Here is a 21,987-nt window from a genome sequence, read left to right as displayed (position 1 = left end):
ATACGCAAAATGTTTATTTGCATGTCAGTCCATTCTTTATCTCAAATGATGCAGAGTATAGACTTATATGTTGTTATATGCCAATTACTGTTGAAAGCTAAGATAAAACCTTAAATTTTCCTTATTTTGTCTAGAAATGTGACATTGTTACCAGAAATACTTGTGTGTTGTTTTGTAGTTTTAGTCTGAGGCTTCTCTCCCTATCTTTTTTTTTCTTTCTTTTCTGGGTATGTCAAGTATATGCACTTGTATGCCTTCCCATCCTGCATCTTTTGTATTAGTCTTACGTTTGCTGTCCAAATAAAGAAAATATTGTTAAATATACTGTCCAAAATCTCCCCAGCTGTCTGGGGTTGGGGTGTACGGGGGAGGTCAGTAAACCCAGTGCTTACTGGTGCCACCCAGCCTCTCTGGGCACGTTTATCCTTGTGGGTACTTCAGTGGCAGTTTTTTCTTCTCATCACCTGGAATAAGCAATTTGGCTTTGAAAAGTTTCCGTATGGGAGCCAGCTCCTGTGTGTTTGGGCATGTTTCAGGTAATTGACAAAAAATATAGTTATTGTATTCTCTCCTGGTTTTGCTTCTTTCTAGGTCTGCAATATTGCTCTATGAGTGCATATTGAAAGATGCATACATTTAACCAAGAAGAAAATCTTGATGTCTGTAGTTGGATACTTAGTGAATAAAGTGTGTTGCTAGGGTCAATATTAGGGTAAATGTTAAGAGTAGGGCCAAAAAAGATGTTTTCCTTCCCCCCCCAAGTGCATGGAAATTTCAAAATGGAAAATTATAATCAATTATAATAATTGTTATTTTGCTGAGGTGTATTATCATGGCAGCTGGCACAAGAGAAACCTGTAGTATAAAAGCTGTCTCCTGTGCCATGTAGCCTTAGCAGCCATGTGCCTCTTCGTGGTGCGGTGAAATCAGCGTGAACTAAAACTATTCTTTTGCAAATCTGGATGGAAAAGTGCCTTTAACAGGTAAAATGAGGCACTCTGTATTTTTTAAATTAAGTTCAGATTTGGATAAGAACACAGATATCAATGAGTCAAAGAGGGATCCGACTCTTCTTGGGTATGGGACTAAGTATTGAAATGAAACTCTCTTGAAATGAAAGGTCTTCCGCTGGGAAGGGCCTTACTCCGTTTTAATTTTTTTGGTGTCTTGATCACTGTGTGACTGTAGTCTGAATGGTGAGAAATAATGCAGAGAAATGTTTCAAAGAGAATGCCTGTGTATATGTGTCTGTGTGTGTATATATATATATACACGCACACACACACTCTTGCATTTTAAAATATTATATTACCATAAAATAATTTTCAGTTTAAGAAGAGACCAGCTAAAAATATCTGGAGAATTTACAAAAATAGTAAGGTTGGTTGTGTTTGTTTTTTTTTTTTTTTTTTTGCAAGTACTAGTACACTTGAATACAACTGGAGCTGAATGTTCACTTTTGAAAGATTAACTTTCATGCTCAGCTGAACTTTAGGAACGCTATTTTAAAATATGTAGTCTACACCATGTGTCTAATACATTTTTCTCCTTAGTGAAAATAGCTGTGCTTTATTGTTTTGGTAAATTGAGTTTATTTTTAAATGTTAAATGTACAGGTCCTGTAAGTTATCCCTCAAAAATGGAGCTTGCTTCACCTTAATGGAACCTTAAATATTGTAGCGCAGAAATCAAAATTCCAGTTACAGGGAACTCCAGTCTGGGTGAACAAAAATTTCTGTGGATAAAATCTTAAGTTATTAGTTGGGTTCACAGTGACATATTTTCCTGAAACTTCATGTTAAATGGCAGTTGGGGGGGAAGTAAAAAGCCTATTGTGCTTGGATTTGGAATTATCTGTTAAATATCTAGCCTGCGTGGATCAAGGTGGGAATGTAATTTTCCAGGAAAAAGCCGGGCGGGAGGGCTAGCTATGAGAAGGAGGCGGGGTGGGGGGGAACACCCAAAAAAACCCAAGACAATCCGTACCGTTGCTGCACACAACTCTCATCCTGGGGCCCGATCCTGTGCCATTGCTGCCCCTCTCCCCTGCCCTAGGAGGAAATCCTCAGTGTGGGCTGTGGGGAGGCTCTTGAGAAAGAGAGTTTGCAAAACTGCTCTTGCTTTGACAGGGAAAATGCACATGTGATCAAGCAAAGGCAAAAGATACAAGTTGTTTTTTTTTTTTTTAACAGTTACAAAACAGATCATCTAGAATTTTTTTTTGCTGATAGAGTGGATTATTTGATTTAGGCATGTAGGGGAGATTCTCTATGTGACGGTGGCTTCCTGGTTACTGTGGAAGAATAGTTCAATTTTTCCTCCTACATCTAGAGTAAAAATTTCAAAACAATGTCTCTTTATGACAGTGCTCGGAAAAACATAATCTGCAGGATGTTTGAGGAATTTAGGTGTTAGTTTAATCCAAGATAATAGACTATGCTTACAATGTAAACCATATCTTGTCTTTTTCCTGATGTGAATTAAAATTCTGATAAACGCGCTTTAAATGATTTTTTTTTCTTTTACTGAAAATTTTGTGGTAACCTTAAGTGATGGTTAGAAAAAAATATGAAAATTTATTTGTCTGTGTCTTGGAATATTGTTACTAATTTTGAAATAATTCTTCAGATGAGTTTGCTAGCTGTGTACTGGGGTCGCACAGGTTCTCCTCGCCATCAAGGCACTGGTCTGTTGTTACAGATGCGCACTGCTGTGCTGTAAAGGGCACATGGGTCTTTCCTACCCAGGGAACTGGATCCCTGAACGAGCCACATCTTCCTTTGTGGAAAGCCAGCACCCTGGGGTGCAGAGGGAGCTATGCGCCAGGGTCGAGCGAGAGGGATTCAATGCTAAGTGTCTCTTCGAGGTATTGATCACAGCGGGTGCTGATCAACAACAACAGTTCTCATACGGTGAGCTTTGCGTTGATAGGAATTCGGTTATTTTAGCAAGTTACAGGTGGTGGTGGGCAGTAGCATAATTTGGTGACAGAGGGCTAAAAAACTGCCATTGCTAATTAGGAGGTACTCCTTTGGACCCTAACAGAAGGGCTGGAATATGTCCTCGATACTGGTTTGTTACTTGATCGTATGAACTTTGCACCTGCGCAGAAATTCTTAATGTGGGATATTTTTAAGTGCAATTTTTAAGGATGATAGGCATTTAACACTGTCTACAAATGGAGATTCTCTTTCAATTTCAAATAGGTACTCAGAGATGGTAAGCGTGTAGTTTAACTTGTGGTCTGTAGATTTACTAACACGTAATGAAGGAACTGGAGGACCCAGGGTACAGCACAGGTATTTCAGTTGATTCTAATAACCTGTACAAAATACATGAGAAATGGACAGTTCTTAAAGTCAGCGCAGAAATATTTTTTTTTAAAATACTGTGTACTCATCATGAAATTTCTCTTCAGAATTTAATGCTGGTGCTCAGCAGCTGTGGTGTAAAATTATTCTTATACTGCTAATACTGGTTCATATGAAGATGTACCAGAATGCCTATCCTATTAAGCTATTTTTCTTAACCACCACCCCCCCAAAGAAAAAAACCCGAATCCCACAATCAACACGGCATTAAGTTATGGTAGTCAAAAAGTAGGTGACCTTCATTTATTTAAGAGATACTGTTTGTTTCTCAGTGGTGGTCTGAGTCCTAATAGCAAATGTTGAGGTCCTGTCCGGTTTGCTAAATAGTTTTGGATTGCTTCTTATTTTGTTTGCATTAACAATGTGTTTACTTGGAGTGAGTTATATATCTCTATTTAGAAGTTTTCATTTTTTTCCTGTTAGGCGGATGGGAGGGAATTTTTATAAATAATGTGATTTCTACCCCTTCTTCCACCCTGGCTCCTCTCGTAAATGGGAGAAGTTTGTGGAATATACACCCTTTGTACAACTGGGCTGGATAACAGTTGTTCAATTAAACTCAAATCACGAGCACAATCATCCATTCATGTATGTAGCATGTGCTTAAGCCATATAGAGTTGATGTTATGCACCACTCCTTGAAAGTAATCTTTGGGGAAAAGATTTAGAAGACTTATTATACTTTGTAGAGCCCTTCAAGCTTTTAGACTGAGTTAGATTGCTTTACTTCTGTGTTGGGCTAGCCTCAGTAAAATCATGAAATTGCATTCACTTGCGGTGGTTGGCTTTCGCCTGCCTCTGTGGCAAATAATAAGCTTGTGTACGTTGCTTTTCTTCCCGGCCCTTTCGCTCGCATCACCTGGCCCGCACAGTTTGCTTGCTACGACTGTTAGTGCTTTTTTTTTGCATACGTTGGATTAAGTTCGGCATCTTAACGTGAAAATGCTACTTCTGGATGCGTGAATGGCAGCACAGATCCAGCCCTGCACGTGTGGTTACGTCAGTCTCCTGCTGTATAGCAGTGCTGTGTTTTGTACTGCAGCTCTTCAAAATGGCTTTTCAAACGAAAGTTCAAGCTATCTTTAACTTTTTAGCTGTGGAGCGTTGGTGGAAATCGTGTGCGTTCTGTATTGCGGAAAGCCGCTCTTTGGCGTAGTTCTGACTTGTGTCACTGGGTGTATCGTTTTGGGTGGTACCCTTTTAAAAAAAAAAAAAAGGAGGGGGGGAAAAAAAGAAACAGGGAAAAAAGGCAAGGCTTGGAAAAGTCTGTCCAAAACTTAGTCACGTTTCACCACGATGAAGCCCTGCAAGTTCCTGAGGAAGAAATGGAGCGTGAGCAGTGATAGTCTTCTGGAGGTGGCTGTGGTGTGTGTCCTACCCGATGAGACTTGGGCTAGGTGAGCAGAGCTTTGCCTGGTTTCGGGGGGGTGTGCGTGTGTGTGGGGTGCTCAGCAGGTGCCCTGACCTGTTTCTTTTCCCTCTAACATGCAGCTCTATGAACTTCCCTTGTTCTCTGTGGATAACGTGCATGTGCTTATAAACTATTAAAGCACGTCTTTGAGGTTTGGGGGAGGAGAGGGAGGGAGCGATTGCTTTGTTTTGAGGCTTTTCGCGGCTCCAGTTCTGGTTGTTACTGGTAGTTGTCTCTTATTGTGTAGCCCAGTACTAGGCACGAAGCTGATGCCGGCACGGTTTGAAATGAGCTGAATTTTGGGGGGGGTGATAGTGGGGGAGGTGAACAAAGAAGAAATACGAACGGTAGCATTAGTAGAAAATGATCGGTAGCTCCTCATGATGATTTCTTTCTGTGGTTGAATATTTATCTTATAACATCATAGTCTTCCTTGTGCTGATTTTTTTTTTAAACTTATTTGTAATTTGGTATATTTAGCTTTGTCCTGCTCTTTTTCTTTAAAATGTTCTTCTCAAATCCTCAATTGTTGGGCATATCTGTATGCAGATAGCATAGTTGAATTTCAAAGCTTTGAAAGACATATTTAAACTGTGCTTTCAGGTAAAAGCAACTTGGTCTACTAGTGGGGGCAGATACCACCTAATTTAAGTATCTTTGCTAACAAATCAGTGCTGTATGATTGTAAAAAGATAGTAATTACTGCCTTGGTGTGATAATAAGTTTGCACATTTGTATACAAACTAAATTTGAAGTAATTAACTGCTAAATAATTGATTAAACTTGGTCAAAATTATCATCATCATTCATACGAGCTTCGTTCCTAATCTTAATTTAAATACCTAGTAAAATACTATGCATTTGAAAACTATGAGTTACTAAATGCAAATAACCTTGAAGTTGTTGATGATTAACTTGTAAATTATACTTATGAATTAACTGGTTAGCTGTAGTATGATATAGGCCTTTTCTCTCTGCTTTGAAACTAACTGATCCAAATTTACAATTTTGCTTGGTTTAATACAAAGTGAACTGAGATAGTGTAAATGTTAAATGCTACGCTATATAAAGAGTGTGGTTTTAGCGCAGAAACGTAAGCTATTTTTTGTTCTCTGATCATAACAGTGTATTTAAATTTAACGTGACGGTGAAAAAGTCAATGCTCGCTGTCATCTTCATCCTCAAATCATGCACTATATCCTGTTTTCTGTGAAAAAGGAAATTAAAAATAATGGAGTTATTTAAAAGGTGATAGTGGCTATCCTATAACTGCTTTGTGTGCCACTTCTTGGTGTCATGGCAGTTTTTTTTATAGTATTAGGAAGGTAGGGGGAAATTATTAAATATTGACTGTAAAGGTTACTAAAGAAAATACACCTCTTATGTACAAGTAATTTTTCGATGTAACTTGCCTTTGAAAGAAATTGTAAAATTGGAATGTTGCATAATTTAAAATTTGTGAACAATTGAATTTTAGTTGTTGACTTTTCCAGTTGAACAGAACAAAATGATACACTGAGGCTTTTGTCAAGGCCTTGTATGAAAGCTCAGGGATTGCTTTCATATATTATACCATGTAAGCCTGTGTGCATTAATCAAAGCTGCTATGACAAAAGCACAGAAGATTGTTTTGGTAATTCCTAAAAATGAAGTTTAGTGAAATATATAACTAACAATATTTCTAAAGCAAGTAAATTTAAAAAAGTGAGAATGACTCTTCACGCACAACCTGTGATGCTTTAACTATGGTTGTGAATGTGCATTTACTAGTGTAGATGTACTTACCCTGGCCAAAATTACTGCTCTGTAAAAAAAGGAAAAAATAAGCTTTGTAGACAATAGAAAACTTTGCATGGTTGTTATTACTTTATAAACTTAACTTCTTAAAACATGTTAATCAAAACGTTAATTTTTTTCTAGGAACCTGTCTTTAGATCAAAACTTAATGTAGAAAATATTGTGTATGTGTGCAAAGTGTGTATATTATTTAGCTCAGCATCCCAGCTGAAAGATGGTGAATTCCACACTTTGAGGGTTTAAAATTTTTTGAGGGGAGAGTACGCAGTTGTTCTAAATAATACGTAACGTTTTGCCGTAAGTACAGCTATGGAATAATTTTATTTGGTGTGGGTTCTGTCCACGCAATTTTTGTGTAATTGAGTAGGATTTCATTTTTGAGGGAGAACTCTTCAGAGAAAATTACTTAAAAGAAATGACAGTAATGTCTGAAAACCTGAAGCCTATTTTCCTTCTCTTTGCAAGTAATTTAAGTATAGAAAAAACAATGGCTTTTTTTTTTAACTCTGCATCTGATGACATTCAGCATAAAAATAACAAAGCCGAACAGCAGAGTGGCCACTTTCTATGACTTTTGGGTTTTGACAGGGCAAGAGAAAAGAGGGAAAAGTATTTGGTGGTGATAGTGCAAACCCCACGCGTTCTAGCACTCCTCTGGTTAGAGGTGTTATATCTCATCTGCTTTAGGTCACTTAATCAGGCCTCTAACTTTAAGGCCATGTGGAATTGCCATTAGTAAGGGCCAGCACTTGAGTGCTATTTCTTCGTGTAAGTATTCAATTAGTTCAACAAAGTGTGCTAGTAAAATAGTTACTAGAGCATCAAAGTGAGAACTGGTATCTGTGCAGTCTTAGTTACCACTTGCAACTTGCATCAGTTTACACTTTAAAAGTTGCTGTTGTCTTTTTTTTTTATTTTGTGTGAATAACTTTTATTGTACTGAATCCATTGAGATGAAATAACTTATTTTAAAGCAAAAATAACAGGATAAGTACAGTAAATCTGACATTTCTTCTGTTGTAAAACTGGTGAAGTTTTCTACTTAATCTATTCCTGTTACTGTGTCTAGAAGATTTAAAAGAAGCTATTTGTCTTGCCAGTGTGTTTTAAACTTTTCTTGGTTTGTCTTGAGGTTGAAGGGTGGAAAGTAGTAATGAGGAAATAGATTTGGGTTTATTTTTTTTAATTTAAAAAGAAAAAAGACACCTTAGTCACATGAGCGGACTACCTGCAGTTCTTTGTACTTTGCTCGTGTGATGAGCGTAGTATATCTTTTAAATGCTCAATTATCATGTCAATATAAAGCTGTCCTCTTGTAAAGTTGAGTAATATACGTATTTATGAAAAAAGTAATAAAAATGTAAGCTTTGGCCAGAATAGAAGCCGGGTGAAAGCCATGCATGTGTGTGCATGTACACACACACACACTGCATTCTTTAAGAGTGGCTTTAAACCCTGGAAAGAGCCTGAGATGTGGGCTGTACATTTGAAAGTGTTGGTTTACACTGTGCTCTTGTTAACTCTGCTTTTGGTTTATTTTGTTTGTTTAAACACTAGGACTTTATTCATATTTTTAGATATTATATAGAAAGTTGCCTAAATGAAGTAGTTTGCCCTTGTTAATATCCTTTTGTATCATGGAAGAGACTTAAAAATGCTATCGAGCCTGTCTGTTAGCTGAAGTTTACATATACACTTAAAATCAGACTAAGCAAGACTTTTCATTTATTCCTGTTATAGTGCGTAAGCTCTTCGAAGTTAGATGGTGCAGCACGAGTGTTTCAGTGTGTTAATATTTCCTGGACCCCACAGGAATCTTAATTTACTGTGATCGCTTTAGGAATTGGTACATTAATTTGCGTCTTTTTTTTTTTTTTTTGTAAAGTAGCCTGAGAGAGGCAGCAAACAGGCTTTTCTTTAAAAACTCTGTGAGTGGGGTGAAACTGCCAGGCAGTGGAGAACTATGCACTGGCGTGGGTCCCTCAACTACCCTGACACCTCCCTCAGTTTAAACTGTAATGTAGCTTGCTCTCAACCTGAAAGGTTTAAATCAGATATTAAATGGCAAAAAAAGTAGCAAATAGAGGTTCCCGGCTCTTTGAGCCTTTGTGACAGAGGTCTTGCGATCATACATGTATAGTATAGGACAAGCAACTCTTGCTATTTTATTTCCAGCCTTATTTTTCTTCTTTTCCAGCCCCCCCAAACCTGAACTAAATTTGACTGGTTCATCTGGAGCATAAAGTGAACTTAAACTGAGTATGAACTACTTTAGTTTCACTTGAGCCTGACCTGAAAGAGACCGAAATGGGTTAGACTCCCTGACTATAGCTGTGGTGAAAGGAGCCTGGAAAGCATTTCCGATGTTCTCTGCAAAACAGTCTCGTGGTTGAGCAAGTTGGTCTTGGGAGCATGGTGGCTACTGAGTTTGTCTATGAACATTGGTAATTTTATTTAGATATTTCCATCTGAGAAGGGTGAATCACTGAGCTATTGTAAAGACAAGATCTAATCTGGTGCCGTACCTCCCGTACCAAAAAAAAGTTGCCAAAACTTTTACATGGTACGTGCTATCTGTGTCACTTATTTCCATGGGGATTCTAACTGATGTGCAAACTTCGGTGGAGTAAGTGATGGTAGTAGGGAAGAGATGCAGAATGAAAGCACTGTGGGGGTATATCCAGCAGCGGCTTTGCAGAACAAAATACCTTGTTGGCTTTTTTAATTAGTCAAGTCTTGGTACCCTTTTTTGCTTTTTGACACTGAAGTATCCTACACCATTTCTTTGTCCTCCTTGGGCTCTTTAAAAGGAGTTGAATTCACTGAAAATAAAATAATAAAAAAAAATAAAATCTTTTTTGATTTCCCTATCTAGAGCTCCCCAGCCCCTAACTTGGCCACGTATTGCAGGGACATCATGCACAAGTTTCAGTCTAGAGCTGCTTCTTACAGCTGATGTAAAACTTCGCAGTTAGTCCGTAATGGAAATATTGACTGCTTCAACTCAGAGCCCCTGTGGGCACTAGGGAAAGAGGTGAAGGGAGAGAAGAAGCCTTTAGCTATTTTGGTGGCTGAAGGAGAGGAGGGGTGAGGAGGAGAAAGATAAGATGAGCATTGTGTCCCATCATTAGGGGATTACTAGTTCATACCAGTTAGGAATTTAAATAGACAATTTTGTCTTTGCATATTTAGAAGCACTTTTGCATTTAAAGATGTTATTTTCAGGCTTTCGTATATCTCCTGAGTGTTTTTGCTGTTATCCACATCCCAGTTAATTGCAAGTTAGTGGTGGGGTGGGAGAATAAATGGCAAGTGACCATAGCTCTAAAATGTTAGGTCAACAAAATCAGCTCAGTAGTACAATTGTTTAAGGAACACAGACCCCTGCTCTAAGAAGGAGGAGAAAAAGAGAAACTGTGGCATTTAGGAAAAAAACCAAACAGCCTTCCACCCTCCCCTCAATAATCCACCCCTCAACAAACAAGAAAAAAAACACAAACCACCAAAAAAATCTAAAACCAACACAAACAAAAAAAGACCCATTTCAGTTTCTCCAAAGAGTTTCTGCATGGAGGAAGAGAAAAGGCTTGAAACATCAGAAGCCACAAAGGTAGATGAAAGCCCGTTTTCCTAAAGTATACTGGAACTTCCCATTAAATTTAAAGCAGTGCTTAATTTTTTAATTAAAAAAAACCCCACACAATCTCAACAGTCTTTTCTCATTTACAACACCTGGAAAATGAATTTTTTTTTTAAATGAGAAATTCAACATTAATATCGTAATGGCAGAATCTTCAGAGTTTTCTTTTAAAAATGTCTTCATGGACCACTCAAGGGAATTTACAAATAATGAATATAAGCTTTTAGTCTAATTAGTGATGTGAAGAATTGTGGAACTGAAATCCTGAAGCAAATGGTAATAGGTGAAAGCCTACTATCTGGCTAATCCACACGAACATAAGAACTACAGCCCGGCTTACATTGGTTGATTTACCTGTTTTGTTGGATGTGGCAATATAAATCTTCTGGTTGTGCTTCTGGAGCTATCGTGTCCTGTCCACAAATATCCAGTCTCTTTCAGAGTATTGGAGTTCCTCCTGTGAGGAGAGCACAGCTCCGTGTCCTATTGCGTGGCTGGTGGCTTTAGGGAGCGGAGCTGATGGTGTACTGGCCCCGTGGACGGCTTTCTGATCGTTTGTCCCGGTGGAAGGTAGTAAGCAAATCCGATGTTTCACAGGCACTGGGAAGAAATTTGATCATCAGCACAGAGGGATCTGTGAGGCAATCCGACAGCCAGATTTTCTTCTCCAATGCTGAGATAATACACCTCTCCAAAGCGGCTACTTTGGGGGGGTTGTGTGTCCAGGATGAAAGGGGAAAAATGTAGTTAGGAGCCAACCATAATGTCTTCCATGAGCTTTGAGAAAAAATTTTCTTTGCCTAAATTTTACGGGAAATCCTTATTGTGAGTGTGAGTACCGAGTGCTTTTAAATCCAGGTCTGAGACTAAATAATGAGGCAACACAAAGAGAAGTATTGCTGCAGTTTGCCGGTGGCTTAGACAAGCTTTGTCTGCTTGAATTGCTGAATTGGGTCTGAAATCGGGGCAATAATATTTCCTCTTCAAATATTCTGCTGTCCAGATCGGTGTGTAAAATAAAAAGTGGTGATGTTTGTTAACAAGTCAGTATTTGAAACCATTCTCCTTTCTTCTGTAGGTAAGGCATCAAGATGAACTTTCTGGTTCACAAGCTAATGGCTTGATCTGATGAAATACACTAACCGTGTCATCAGTGTGCCTTGTAAGATACACTGGAAATTAATTACCTTTTAATAGAAGTGATATAAAAACCTCTGTTTTTCACTTTACTGAACCTGAGTGGGTTTTTAACAGAAATTCAGTAAACCTGCTTTTTAGGTAGGGAGTGTGACCCTTTGGTTTTGTATTTACCAGAACTTCTTCTTAGGAATAAGCAAAATGAGATATATAATTGTGTGTGTTTATACATATATATATGTATAAAAAGATGGCTGAGAATGCACATTCAACGAGCTTTGTTTGGGTGGACTTATTACTATTTGTTAGGTGCATCCAGGAATCAAATGTGAACAACTTAAAAAGGCTGAAAAGATTGCTTAAACGTACAGATTTTCAGTGAGAAGTCATGAGGCAGGCAGAGACTGCACCACCTCTTACAGAACAGCTACTCCAGTGGCTTAATCTGTATTATTACCTACATTTACTATGAAGAAAACTATAAGGAGAATCCCCCTCCCTCACCTTGTAACTAAAAACTGCTGCTTTTTTTCCCCAACCACACTAACATGAATTGAGAGTTAAGGAATATTTTTTTTGTCCTGTAAACCTGCTCCCCCCCGACGCCACTAGAAGACCATTAAAAACACTGATTCACTCTGCTGTGATCCAGCATCAGCCACTTGAAGCAACATGAGGGGGAGAAATTAATGACCTTGGTGTGTGGGGGTAACTTTTTGTGTTGGGTTTTTCTTGCCTGTTTTTATTTTGCTGGTTGTAGAGTAAACAATCAGACACCTCTTGCCCTTCTCCTGTAAATTCAGTTGATTACCAGCGGTTTTCCATTTGGCTACAGGAGTTGCTAACTTTGTTTCTATGGCTGCTCACATCGGGACTCTTTATGTAGATGTTGTTTCTTACTGTGTGGCATTAGCCACAGTCCATAGTGGGTTTTTTTTGTTGTGCGGTTTGTTTTTTTTAAATGTTTCATCCCTGTCTATAAGTTTGTATTGTTAGGGAAGTAAGCTTGAGAAGTGATGGGTTTTGACTTCACGCAGCTCTTTGGAACTCAGAGAGAAAAAGGGTGGTTTTGGTGAGTGGGTTTGTGGGGCATCACGCATAGCTGTCAGAGCTGGGGGACCATGGACTGGGAGTAACAGCACTTTTGGTGCTGGTGGGAATCTGCATACTCGGCATCTGTGCTGTTGGTGAGAGGTGCCAAGACTTTTTCCAGGTAACCAGTACAGCGGTACCTACCTAGAATGGATGAAATGAATAAGCGCTTGCTCTCTGCACATTCCTAAGAGTGGAAAAGGTAGGCCATTTACTTTCTATCCCATAGGTATTGAGTTCAAACAATTGAATGGACTAACATTGTCGATGTTCACTTGATCTCCTTTCAAACATGTTTAACTCTTTCCCCATAGACTCTTGTTAAAAAAGAGTAGGTTTGCGCTGTGCGGGTTTAAGGCATTAACATTGTATGTAGTTCATATGGCTGCTGAAATAAGAGAGTATTACGTGGCATTATTGTTGAAAAATGGGAATTAAGGAGCAGGAGGCAGCAGGTCTCTGGGGGGGAGGGAGGATGGTGAGAAGGGTCTGGTAAGAGTGTACAATGACAGTGTGGAAGTGCATTTGCTCTGATACTTGTGTGCATGCTCCCCTCTGAAACCCTCAAATTTTGACACACCTATGAGATACACCGTGAGTTAAAAAAAAATCAGGGCTGTGAGCAAAAGCATGATACTTAGTTGTTCTTTGTTTTATAATTTGTCTATCTTCTGGTTTTTAAAGTTATTGTCCCTTAACGGGAGGTGCAGGTCTTAAGTGATTTGCCTTTGCTAAATGTCACGTAAAGCACACAGTGAGATTGTATTTGTGAGTGGAAGCGTATAGTGAGATTTTACTTAATGCAGGGATGCAGTAATGGCCAATTTTCAAGACCTTTTTAACCCAAGAGGATTTTGATAGGTTGAAGGAAAAAAAAAAAAGTGATGTACATAAGGAAGGGCAGAGAGAGAAGGAAAGAGTACATATAAAAGAAAGAATGCTGAAATTGTGGGGTTTTGTCTTCCTTCCTCCCACCACCTTTTCCCTAAGACGTGCTTAGTGTTATAGGTATGGAGGGCTCTTGTGGGCCAGGAGCACTGTGTGTCCCTGCGTATGTGTTCTCTGTATTTACATACGAGAGATTACCCCTTCAGAGATCACTAAGATGGCTTTTAGTAAATTATCTGTCTTTACGGTACTTTGCCCTTTCTGTCTCTGCACACGCATGTAGTACGAATATGCTGGTTTCCTTGTGAAGGGGCACAATGATGTCTTTTTGTTTTACCTGCTTTCAGTGTTGCAGAGATATTCATGTCCCCCAAACACGAGGGTCCACGTCTCAACATTCCCAGAATAAATATGTTGACGTATGATCATCAGCAGTGGCTTGAAGTAACTGAATACAGTTACCTGCATAATACCTGAAAAGAAGAATTAGAATGCATGCAATTCCTCTTAAGTAAATTATTGCCAAATAATTAATTGCTTATGGACTAACCTTATATAGAAACCAGAGAAGTCTGTTTTCTTCTGTTTTCTTCTTACCCAATAAAAGGTGGTTTAGGTGTCTTTGAAATAGAGAAGCAAGTGGGAATACCTGTTCACATACTGTGGACTATAGGTAGCTTTCAAGAACCTTCATAGGATACAGAGCACAAACAAAATTTACCCAGATTTCTTTTTTTCCAGTTGACACGTATTTGCAATGCCTATTTAGAATGGAAGAAATGGAGAAATCTGCCTTACCTGGAAAAAGTGCATACAAAAGGCTTACATGGGTCACGTTGAGATATGCTAGCAGTGTTTTACTAAGGATTTATTTAGACTAGGTGAGCTATATATTAAATGAAACTATTGGAATAAAATACCTTTGCAGAGTTTGAAAGGATCATTTCCTGTCTTACACACCTGGTGTGACTGCAAGTAGTTATAAAGTAACAAAACTTAAAATTACTTCTAAACAACATAAAACAGAACCCTCTGTGGGTTTATGCTGCCTGGGATGTGAAAGCTGTAGGAGCTGAGCTTTGCATATACCGTACTTTGCTGAAGAAAATAGGGTTATGAGGAAGATGGAAAGCACCTTAGAAGAGCTGACACTGTCTGAGACGGGAGAGTGTTTCCAGGAAGATGCTCCTTTATTTTACCCCACCTATTGCGTAGAGTTTTGTCCCTGTGCAAAAGCGTGCTTTCTGAAGCTCCTTCATGAAAGCTGCTGCCATACCAGTAAATTGAGTCAGCCCTAGCTTTGTCCCTTACCCTTTGCTATACGTTTGCATTGGGCTTGGGATTTTTTCCGGAGGAAGCTGAGAGCTGATTTCTCCGCGGGCTCACACGCACGCGGTGGAGGCGACTGCAGATCGCTGGTGCTGCCCTGCAGTGAGGACCTGTACAGGGCTGACAAAGTGCAGGAGAAGGGCGGGAGGAGTGACCCCATCTCTCCAAGCAGCAGCCGCGCAGGTTATTGCAGCGCGTGGGGGATTCGGTCTCTGTCTGCTCGCTGCCAGTTCAGCGCTCGTTCTGGTCCTGGGGACACAAAAACACCTCTGTCACTCCTGTCTGTTAATTCTGTCTGGGGAGAAGGGCAGCGGGGGAAAGGGGTTACAAACTTTGTGTATTTTTAGGCAATTTTAAGGAATATATTTAGATTTTTTTTTTTAATAGGAACTGATAGTAACTGAAATGGAGGCATCTCAAAGGTGCTTGTGATCTTTCATCTTACACTGGTTCTGTGCAATTCTTCTTTTCACCATGCAAAGCTTTATTAGCATTTTTCCCATTGCTAATTGTTGTACAGCGATAATGTTAAAAAAATATTTTCATGTGCATCAGTAAACACTAGACTTCAAACTTGTGCATTGGGGGGCAAGCTGAAATTACTTGCAGTGCAGCTAAGCAACTGTGATGAAGCTGTAAATAGTTTCAAATTAAATGGTTCATACAGCTATTTTTGTATTTTTGAAGTGACCTTTCACTTTTGTACAATAGGTGTCTCACTATTGCCATAAATTGAGGTGCACAGCGGGACTGTACCCGTTTTGTACTTGGCTTGCCATTTCCTTTGGCTCTTTATGAATGTGGTAGAGGAACTGGTAATTTTAAGGTAATGTGTCTTTGCTCCTCTCCCTTCCTCCTCCTCCCTTTTAGGATGTTCAAGTTATTTCTGTCCTACAAATGCTGGCTGGCAAAAGTTTTAAATTGCATCAAACTTTTCAGTCCCTCAAAGTCGTGTGGGAAGAAAAAAAAAAAAACCCAAACCTTGTGTTATGTCCTTTATTGTTGAGTAAAAGTAGAGATTGTTTTTTTTGGTTTTTTTTGGTCCATCTTTCAGGTGTTGGGCGGTAAAGGAGAAGATCTGTAGCTTTTCTTTCTGAAATGAAACGTGAGGTGGTAGTAGTGTAAAACTTGTAAATGTGCTTCTGGAAAGGACTTTTTCCCCTCTTCCTTCTCACCAGTGGATATTCACTTCCCAGTGTGAGCATTTGTTGCCTGGCTGGGTGTGGAGCTGGGCTGAGACCTGTTGTTGGTGTGCTGGCTGGGCCCTTGCGCGCTCAGATCCTTCTGCGAGTGACGCTCCTTGCTACAAAACTCTCATAAATTTTTAATTTGAATCTACAAGTGTGAGAGACTAATGGCACGACACAGTTCGAAGCACACTGAATAGCGTATTAGCTGCCAGTTTTGTGGTTTGGGATTTTTCTGCATTAAATTTCCCAGTATTTTTAATATTGAATGTACATCCCCCTTTATGTTCTACTTTAGGACCCAACTCTCAAGTTTCAGGTTGCTGTGTGAGATTGTTTTGATATTTCAGAGCAGTACTACTTGAGGGTGACTGTGCTTGTAGCAGTATCGTTAGCTGAGATTACAGTTTAAGGAAACCTTTGCGGACTTCAAGGAAATTTTTTCCCCCTTTCCTGTTACAGTGAAGCAGCTCCTGAGTCTTTCTTTGCTTTATTGAAAATGAAAGCTTAAAGGGGGCTGTGTGTGGTTTGGGTTTTCGTTCTCCCTTCCTTGCCTATTTATATGATCAAATGCTGAAATTTGGCTCTTACTTGCTTGAGAGGGAGTGAAAACAGCTGAGAAATGCTTCATAACCCAGGCCTGTTCATTTTTTTTTTTTTTTTTTTTTTTTTCCTGGAGAAAGCACGCTTGTCGCTTGATCTCTTGGTCCACCGAGGTGTTGGGGGTGACACCTCTGCCTGAGAAGTTTGGGCAAGGTGGCTCTGCTCTGTGAGCTCCAGCTGGGCCCCAAACAAAGCCTGCCGAGAAGAGCATTTCAAGATGTAAAACTTGTAAAAATTCACTGCAGGCCTGGGTGGGTGGGTGGGGGGTGGTGGTGTTAAGGAAAGGAGTGTATTTTAAAAGGATCTGAGGGGGGAAAGGAAAGCTTTTTGATTTTATATCTAGATGGGAACATCTCTAAAACTTGTTTTGTCGCAAGATTTTACTGGCCTGTGTAAGTTTAACAAACCTCTATTCTGTTATAAAAAGTCTTTAAAATGTGAAGGGTTTTCCTGCGAGAGGTCAGTATTGAGCAATTAAGTAAAACTGTGGGTTTGAACATCAGATGCTTATTTTAGCTGCTTTGGTCAACCAAGATGTGGTTGAGACCCTCTCTAAGCTAGACAGCTCTGTGTTGTCCCCTCTCCCTTCCCCAGATCTTCCCAGGCTGGCCAGACTGACCCAACCAGCATGCCCTACCTGAGCCCAGCTGAAACTGCCTTAATCTACACATTCTTGTGAATCCCAAGGGTTTTGTGGCATCTCTGGCATTTATTTGTTCTCTCACTTTGGGGGAAGGGAGGAGACAAAGGACTTGGCTGTGAAGGCAGCCAGCACACTGCCAGGCTTTGCTGTAGCACTTCAAAGTGAATGTTTTGTTTACTAGATAAGCGAAAACTGATGTAAATTTGAGGTGCAAATACAATGAATTTACTGATTCTTACCCCCTCCTCCCGATCAGAGGTGGAGAATGTCAGCCATGTAAATGTTAGAATATAGTCCGTTGTTAGGCTAATGAAAAGCTTAATATCAAAGCAAAAGTACTTGTATAAATTTATATTCTCTTCCTTGAAGAGATGTAGAATCTTTAAGTATCTTCGTGAATTTAAAAAAAAAACAAAAACCAAAAAACAAACAAACAAAAACCAAAACTGCAAATAACAAATTCTTAAAGCGTGTGGGTGGGAACCCAGTACAAATACATGTGATTATCACACCCGTTTATAACAGAGAAAGTTAGATACTGAGGGCCTTAAAGCTGAAATAGAAATAGTCTTCAAGAAAAGTGGAGATTTCATGAAATGTAACAGCTGTCAAATGTGTAACAAGTATTTCTGTGACAGCGCTTTGGACTTGAAATGGTTTTGACCTGACGTTCCTCCCCAGTGATCTGCTGGGTTTTTTGAGCTGTGTATTTGGTTTTGCCCCTCTTATTATGACAGATGCTTAAATGCGGACACTGCTATGTATAGTCTATCTTGCAATAATGTTTTCTTTCTGTTTTTTTTTAAAAACGATTTTCTTTAATTTATCTGCAGGAGTCGGAAGCTTCAGATCAGAAATATCCCGCCTCACTTGCAGTGGGAGGTAGGAAGTCACTTTAAAATTTGATATCTGTGCTTAAAACTGTGTTTCTGTTTCTCTCTTTATCCACAAGAATTTTCCCCTTCCCCCACCTTTCACTTGCTTTGCACACACCACCCATTCTGTTCTGGGGAAAAATCCTTTGGAAGAGGGAACAATAGAAGCCTTCTAAGCAATTCAGATAACTGCCTTCATTTCTGCTCTCCGAGTTAACCATAAAAAATGTTGAAATGGATTCTTTGGTGAATGCTGACTTCCTGATGCAGTCACTCTCTTTGACTGAAAGCTCGTCCGTTTTGGACCTTGCTGGTGTGTGAGTTCGGTAAACTTAATACAAGTTCATATTTAAATACTTGGCCAAAACCTTTACAAAAGCAGAAATTTAATGCTGATCCTTTCTCTTTGATTCCCCCCCTCCCCCCTCACTCCTCTATAGTGGCATTATGGCAGATTATTTGCTCATGCTATTATGGTTATTGGCTCTCACTGATATATTGTATACTTGCTGTTTACACTCCACAAGTAGTGTTATAATTTTTGCAGTAGATGGGCTACTGTGACAATGGATCTGTCTTTCTACCCTGTGTGTTTAAAACTCTCTCTTTTTTTTTTTTTCCACATTTTACTGGTGGTAAGTCATCCTTTTGCCTGAGGGAGATCGGAGGGTGGAGGGTTTGAGGGTAAATCTCTGTTAGCGCTATTCTTTGAGCAGGTTTGGTCCACCTTCATCTGACTTTCCATCTGCAGCTACTTCTTTGCACTGCCTGATTGCTTCCTAGCTTTGGAGAAGAACGAAGGCATTGCTCTAGCCAACCTAGGCTGTCAAGCACGGGGTTTCTGTAAGATACCAGCACACACCACTTCTCATTGCTTCAGTCTGTCCTTCTGGTGTGTGTTGCCCATACAAACGTTTCCTCTGCACTTCCCAAACCTTGTGCCTCCCCTCAGTTGAACCGTATCCACCTCACAGCTTTTATTCCAAATTCATAACTGCTTTTTTGACAAGCTTTTGGGAAGAGTAGTAATAGAAATGGTTGAGGGTGACTGATTTGAGGATCAACTTATTTTTTGGTACAAAATTCCTGAGGATTTTCTGTGGGAATACTGTCAGAGCAGAGGTGTATGTTCAGAAAAATGTGAATAAACATTGATGTAAGCACTGTTGAGCAGAGTACAGCAAAAGGCTTCTACCTGCTCATCCCTCCTTATATGTATGTAGCTATTACTGCTTGTGTGTTACAGGTACCTACCCTGTTTCCCGTCTGCGTCCTTATTTTTAAATTATTTCCCTTTCCTTCTCCATTGCTGCAGTTACTGCTGTGACATCTGGTCTCAGACAGGTGTTCCCCCTGCCGCACCTTTTTAAAACATGCTGTCTTCCTAGAGCTCCCAAGGAAGAATTAAAATTATCCCTATTAACGTCACCTCAACCTTGCCTAGATGTCCTGAAGTTGCTTGTACAGACCTGACCCTTTGTCTGGGCACAGAATTTAGAGGGATGAGGCCCCAAAATAACTTCTACAATACTCCTCCTTTCTCTTGCAACATCAGGGCTGCTTTCCAAGTATGGTTTGTCCACAAACTTCCTAAAGTTTTTCTTTGTAAGTGCTGGTGGTCTATCACTTCTTCACTAAGCAGGTAAGTTTTGTATGTTCTTAAAGGAGTGCTGATGACAAAATACAGCAACTGGTGATTAAATTAATCAGGGAATTGTCTTATGTCAATCTTATCTTGGGCTCTGGTATCTCTTTTTGATGCTAGAAGACCTTGCAAAAACTTCCTTTGAGCTCTGTAAGACAGTTTTGAATGATTCCTCCTTAAAATAAGTCTTTCTTGCAACCAGTTGCTTGGTAGGGAGACTAAAAGTTTATACATGCAGAGAGGGGTTCATATTGAAGCAATGTTCTTGTATGATGCTTTCTGAGGGGATGGTGTGTGTCTGTGCGTGTGTGGCAGCTGGAGTAATTTTACTTAAATTGTTTCTTATAGTCTCTCTGTGCCAATCTGCTTGCCTCATCACTCCTTTGTTAATTGCTTGAATAAAGACTGACTTCTAATGGGTGTGAGATCCTTAAAAACAAACCAAAAAACAACTGAGGAAAGAGGTCTTTAGGTTAGTTCAGTCCATCAGCCCTCATGTATGTTCAATATTGAAATGCAAAACACGCTACCCTGCAACACCTTTATTTTTACAGTGATGTAGGGATATGTGAAAGAAATGGAAGAAAGATTAATGTTCTTGTGAAAATTTTTGTTCCAAGTATAACCATTACTAGGAAGACTGCCTTCTCACTCTTTGCAAAAGTATTTTCTTAGTCTCCATGTAAATAATTGTCTTGTTTTAATCTTGTTCTTTATAGAAAATAAGCATTTTACATGGGGAGCCTACAGGTGTGCCCCTCGCAGTCAGCGTGCATGCCTCTAAGTTGGTGCTTCGTGGCTGCTGTTGTTGCCAGTGTGTCACACAGTGGTACCTGTAAGTCCTGGGCCATGTGGGACTGGGACCCAGCGAGGGTCTCTGCACATCTACACCCAACAGAGATGATCCTTGGCTTATCACCCATAAAACCTCTTATAATAAGGAAGGCATTCGTAATGTTCTCAAATAGGCCTCATTGGGTTTGGAGATAGCAGGTCTGGAAGAGCGGTAGGTATGCTGGTCCCACAGGAATGTATCTGAAGTGTTTGTAGTGTGAAGTGGAACAGAGTTTGGTAGTAGCTCCTCCACTCCTGAGCACCCCAGAGAATAGTATTGCCTCCTGGTTTTCAAAACCAGAAAAATGTTCAGGGAATGACTTGGAGCTTAATCTGAATTGAGAATGTTTTGTGATCCATCAGTTGAGGAAGGTGCCCCATTGTCAATACAGGTACTTTGTTTTTCATGCAGATGTGAGCTGGCTCTTTAGATTAATGCAATGCTGGAGTAAATGAGTTTCCCGTGAAAACCTTGAAACTGTTTCACTGGTGTACTTTCTTATCTTTTTAAGAGGCATGTGTACCTATTTAGTAAAATCTAGGGCCTTTGGTAGCATGGAAGAGAGAAAACATTGAATTTCAGTTTTAAGGAAACCTTGTGTAAGAAACCTTCCTGTGTAGTCTTCAGGATACCCAGGTTTCTTAATGTGAGGTAAGATGCTTGGCCCATAGTTATTCCATATAGACTAGGAAACTAACAGTGGGTGTAAATGGCCACAGAGTAGAAGCATTTATTAATAAGACTTTTCATAAACCAAGTACACAAGTTCAGATTAACTATTTGCTTTTTTGGCTGCCTTTTTGGAGAAAAATGCTCCAACTGGATTTCTGCTTCACATGAATTGAAGTTACTGAACAAAATACTGACTCTTGCAACCAGCCATAGCAATTAGACTTGCAGTTGTTTCCCTTGGGTAATGTAAGAGTTCACTGTGTACTTATCAGATCATCATGGTATAAGTAAAAAAGGTAAAATAGCCCTCTTAGACCATATTCAGGGCTAAGTGGTAGAAGAAGGGCAGATTATGACCTGCTGTAATATGCCGGGTTACTACACTGAAACAAAACCACAAGGTTGCTGTCCTGAAGAGCTCTCTCTTGAAGTGCAGCTGTAAATGATAAAATTCTAATGTATTCCAAGGCATTCAAGGTTAAATTTGTACGAAACTTGCCTGGTAACTAATTTGAACTTCACAAAAAGATTTTTGGCAAGGTTCTACAGGTTTCTGTATCTGTGGGTTGGGTACTCTTGTACTCCTTGCCCAGCTAGGAGAAACTGGAGGTGGAGAGAAGGCAGCATCTCTGTCTGAACTAAGGAAAAGTAGGACTTGCCTCAGACTGAAATCAGACTGGTAGGGGCTTATCCAGGATCATGTTCTCTAGTCATTTGCATTTTCCCCCCCTTCCCTCACTGGACTGTCTGGGTTTGAGGACTCTGGATCAGTGCCCATGTTCCATAAAAGCATCATTACTTCTGGAATGCATCTTCTTCCTTTTATTCTGCTTGCATATAAATTGCATATAGAGGTTATTGT

The 21,987-nt window shown here is 39.6% G+C and overlaps 1 protein-coding gene across 1 annotated transcript in view; it reads left to right on the top strand.

Moving 5' to 3' along the window:
* IGF2BP3 (insulin like growth factor 2 mRNA binding protein 3) overlaps nucleotides 1–21,987 on the top strand; it is a 116,095-nt gene that overhangs the window by 7,317 nt on the left and 86,791 nt on the right. Inside the window, exon 3 of the mRNA XM_063325008.1 lies at nucleotides 17,932–17,980. Within this exon, the coding sequence (XP_063181078.1) occupies nucleotides 17,932–17,980 (49 nt within the window). The remainder of the gene's footprint in view (nucleotides 1–17,931; nucleotides 17,981–21,987) is intronic.

This window comes from Chroicocephalus ridibundus, chromosome 2, assembly GCF_963924245.1.
Source record: "Chroicocephalus ridibundus chromosome 2, bChrRid1.1, whole genome shotgun sequence".
NCBI lineage: Eukaryota > Metazoa > Chordata > Aves > Charadriiformes > Laridae > Chroicocephalus > Chroicocephalus ridibundus.
This window is presented reverse-complemented; position numbering and strand designations above follow the sequence as displayed.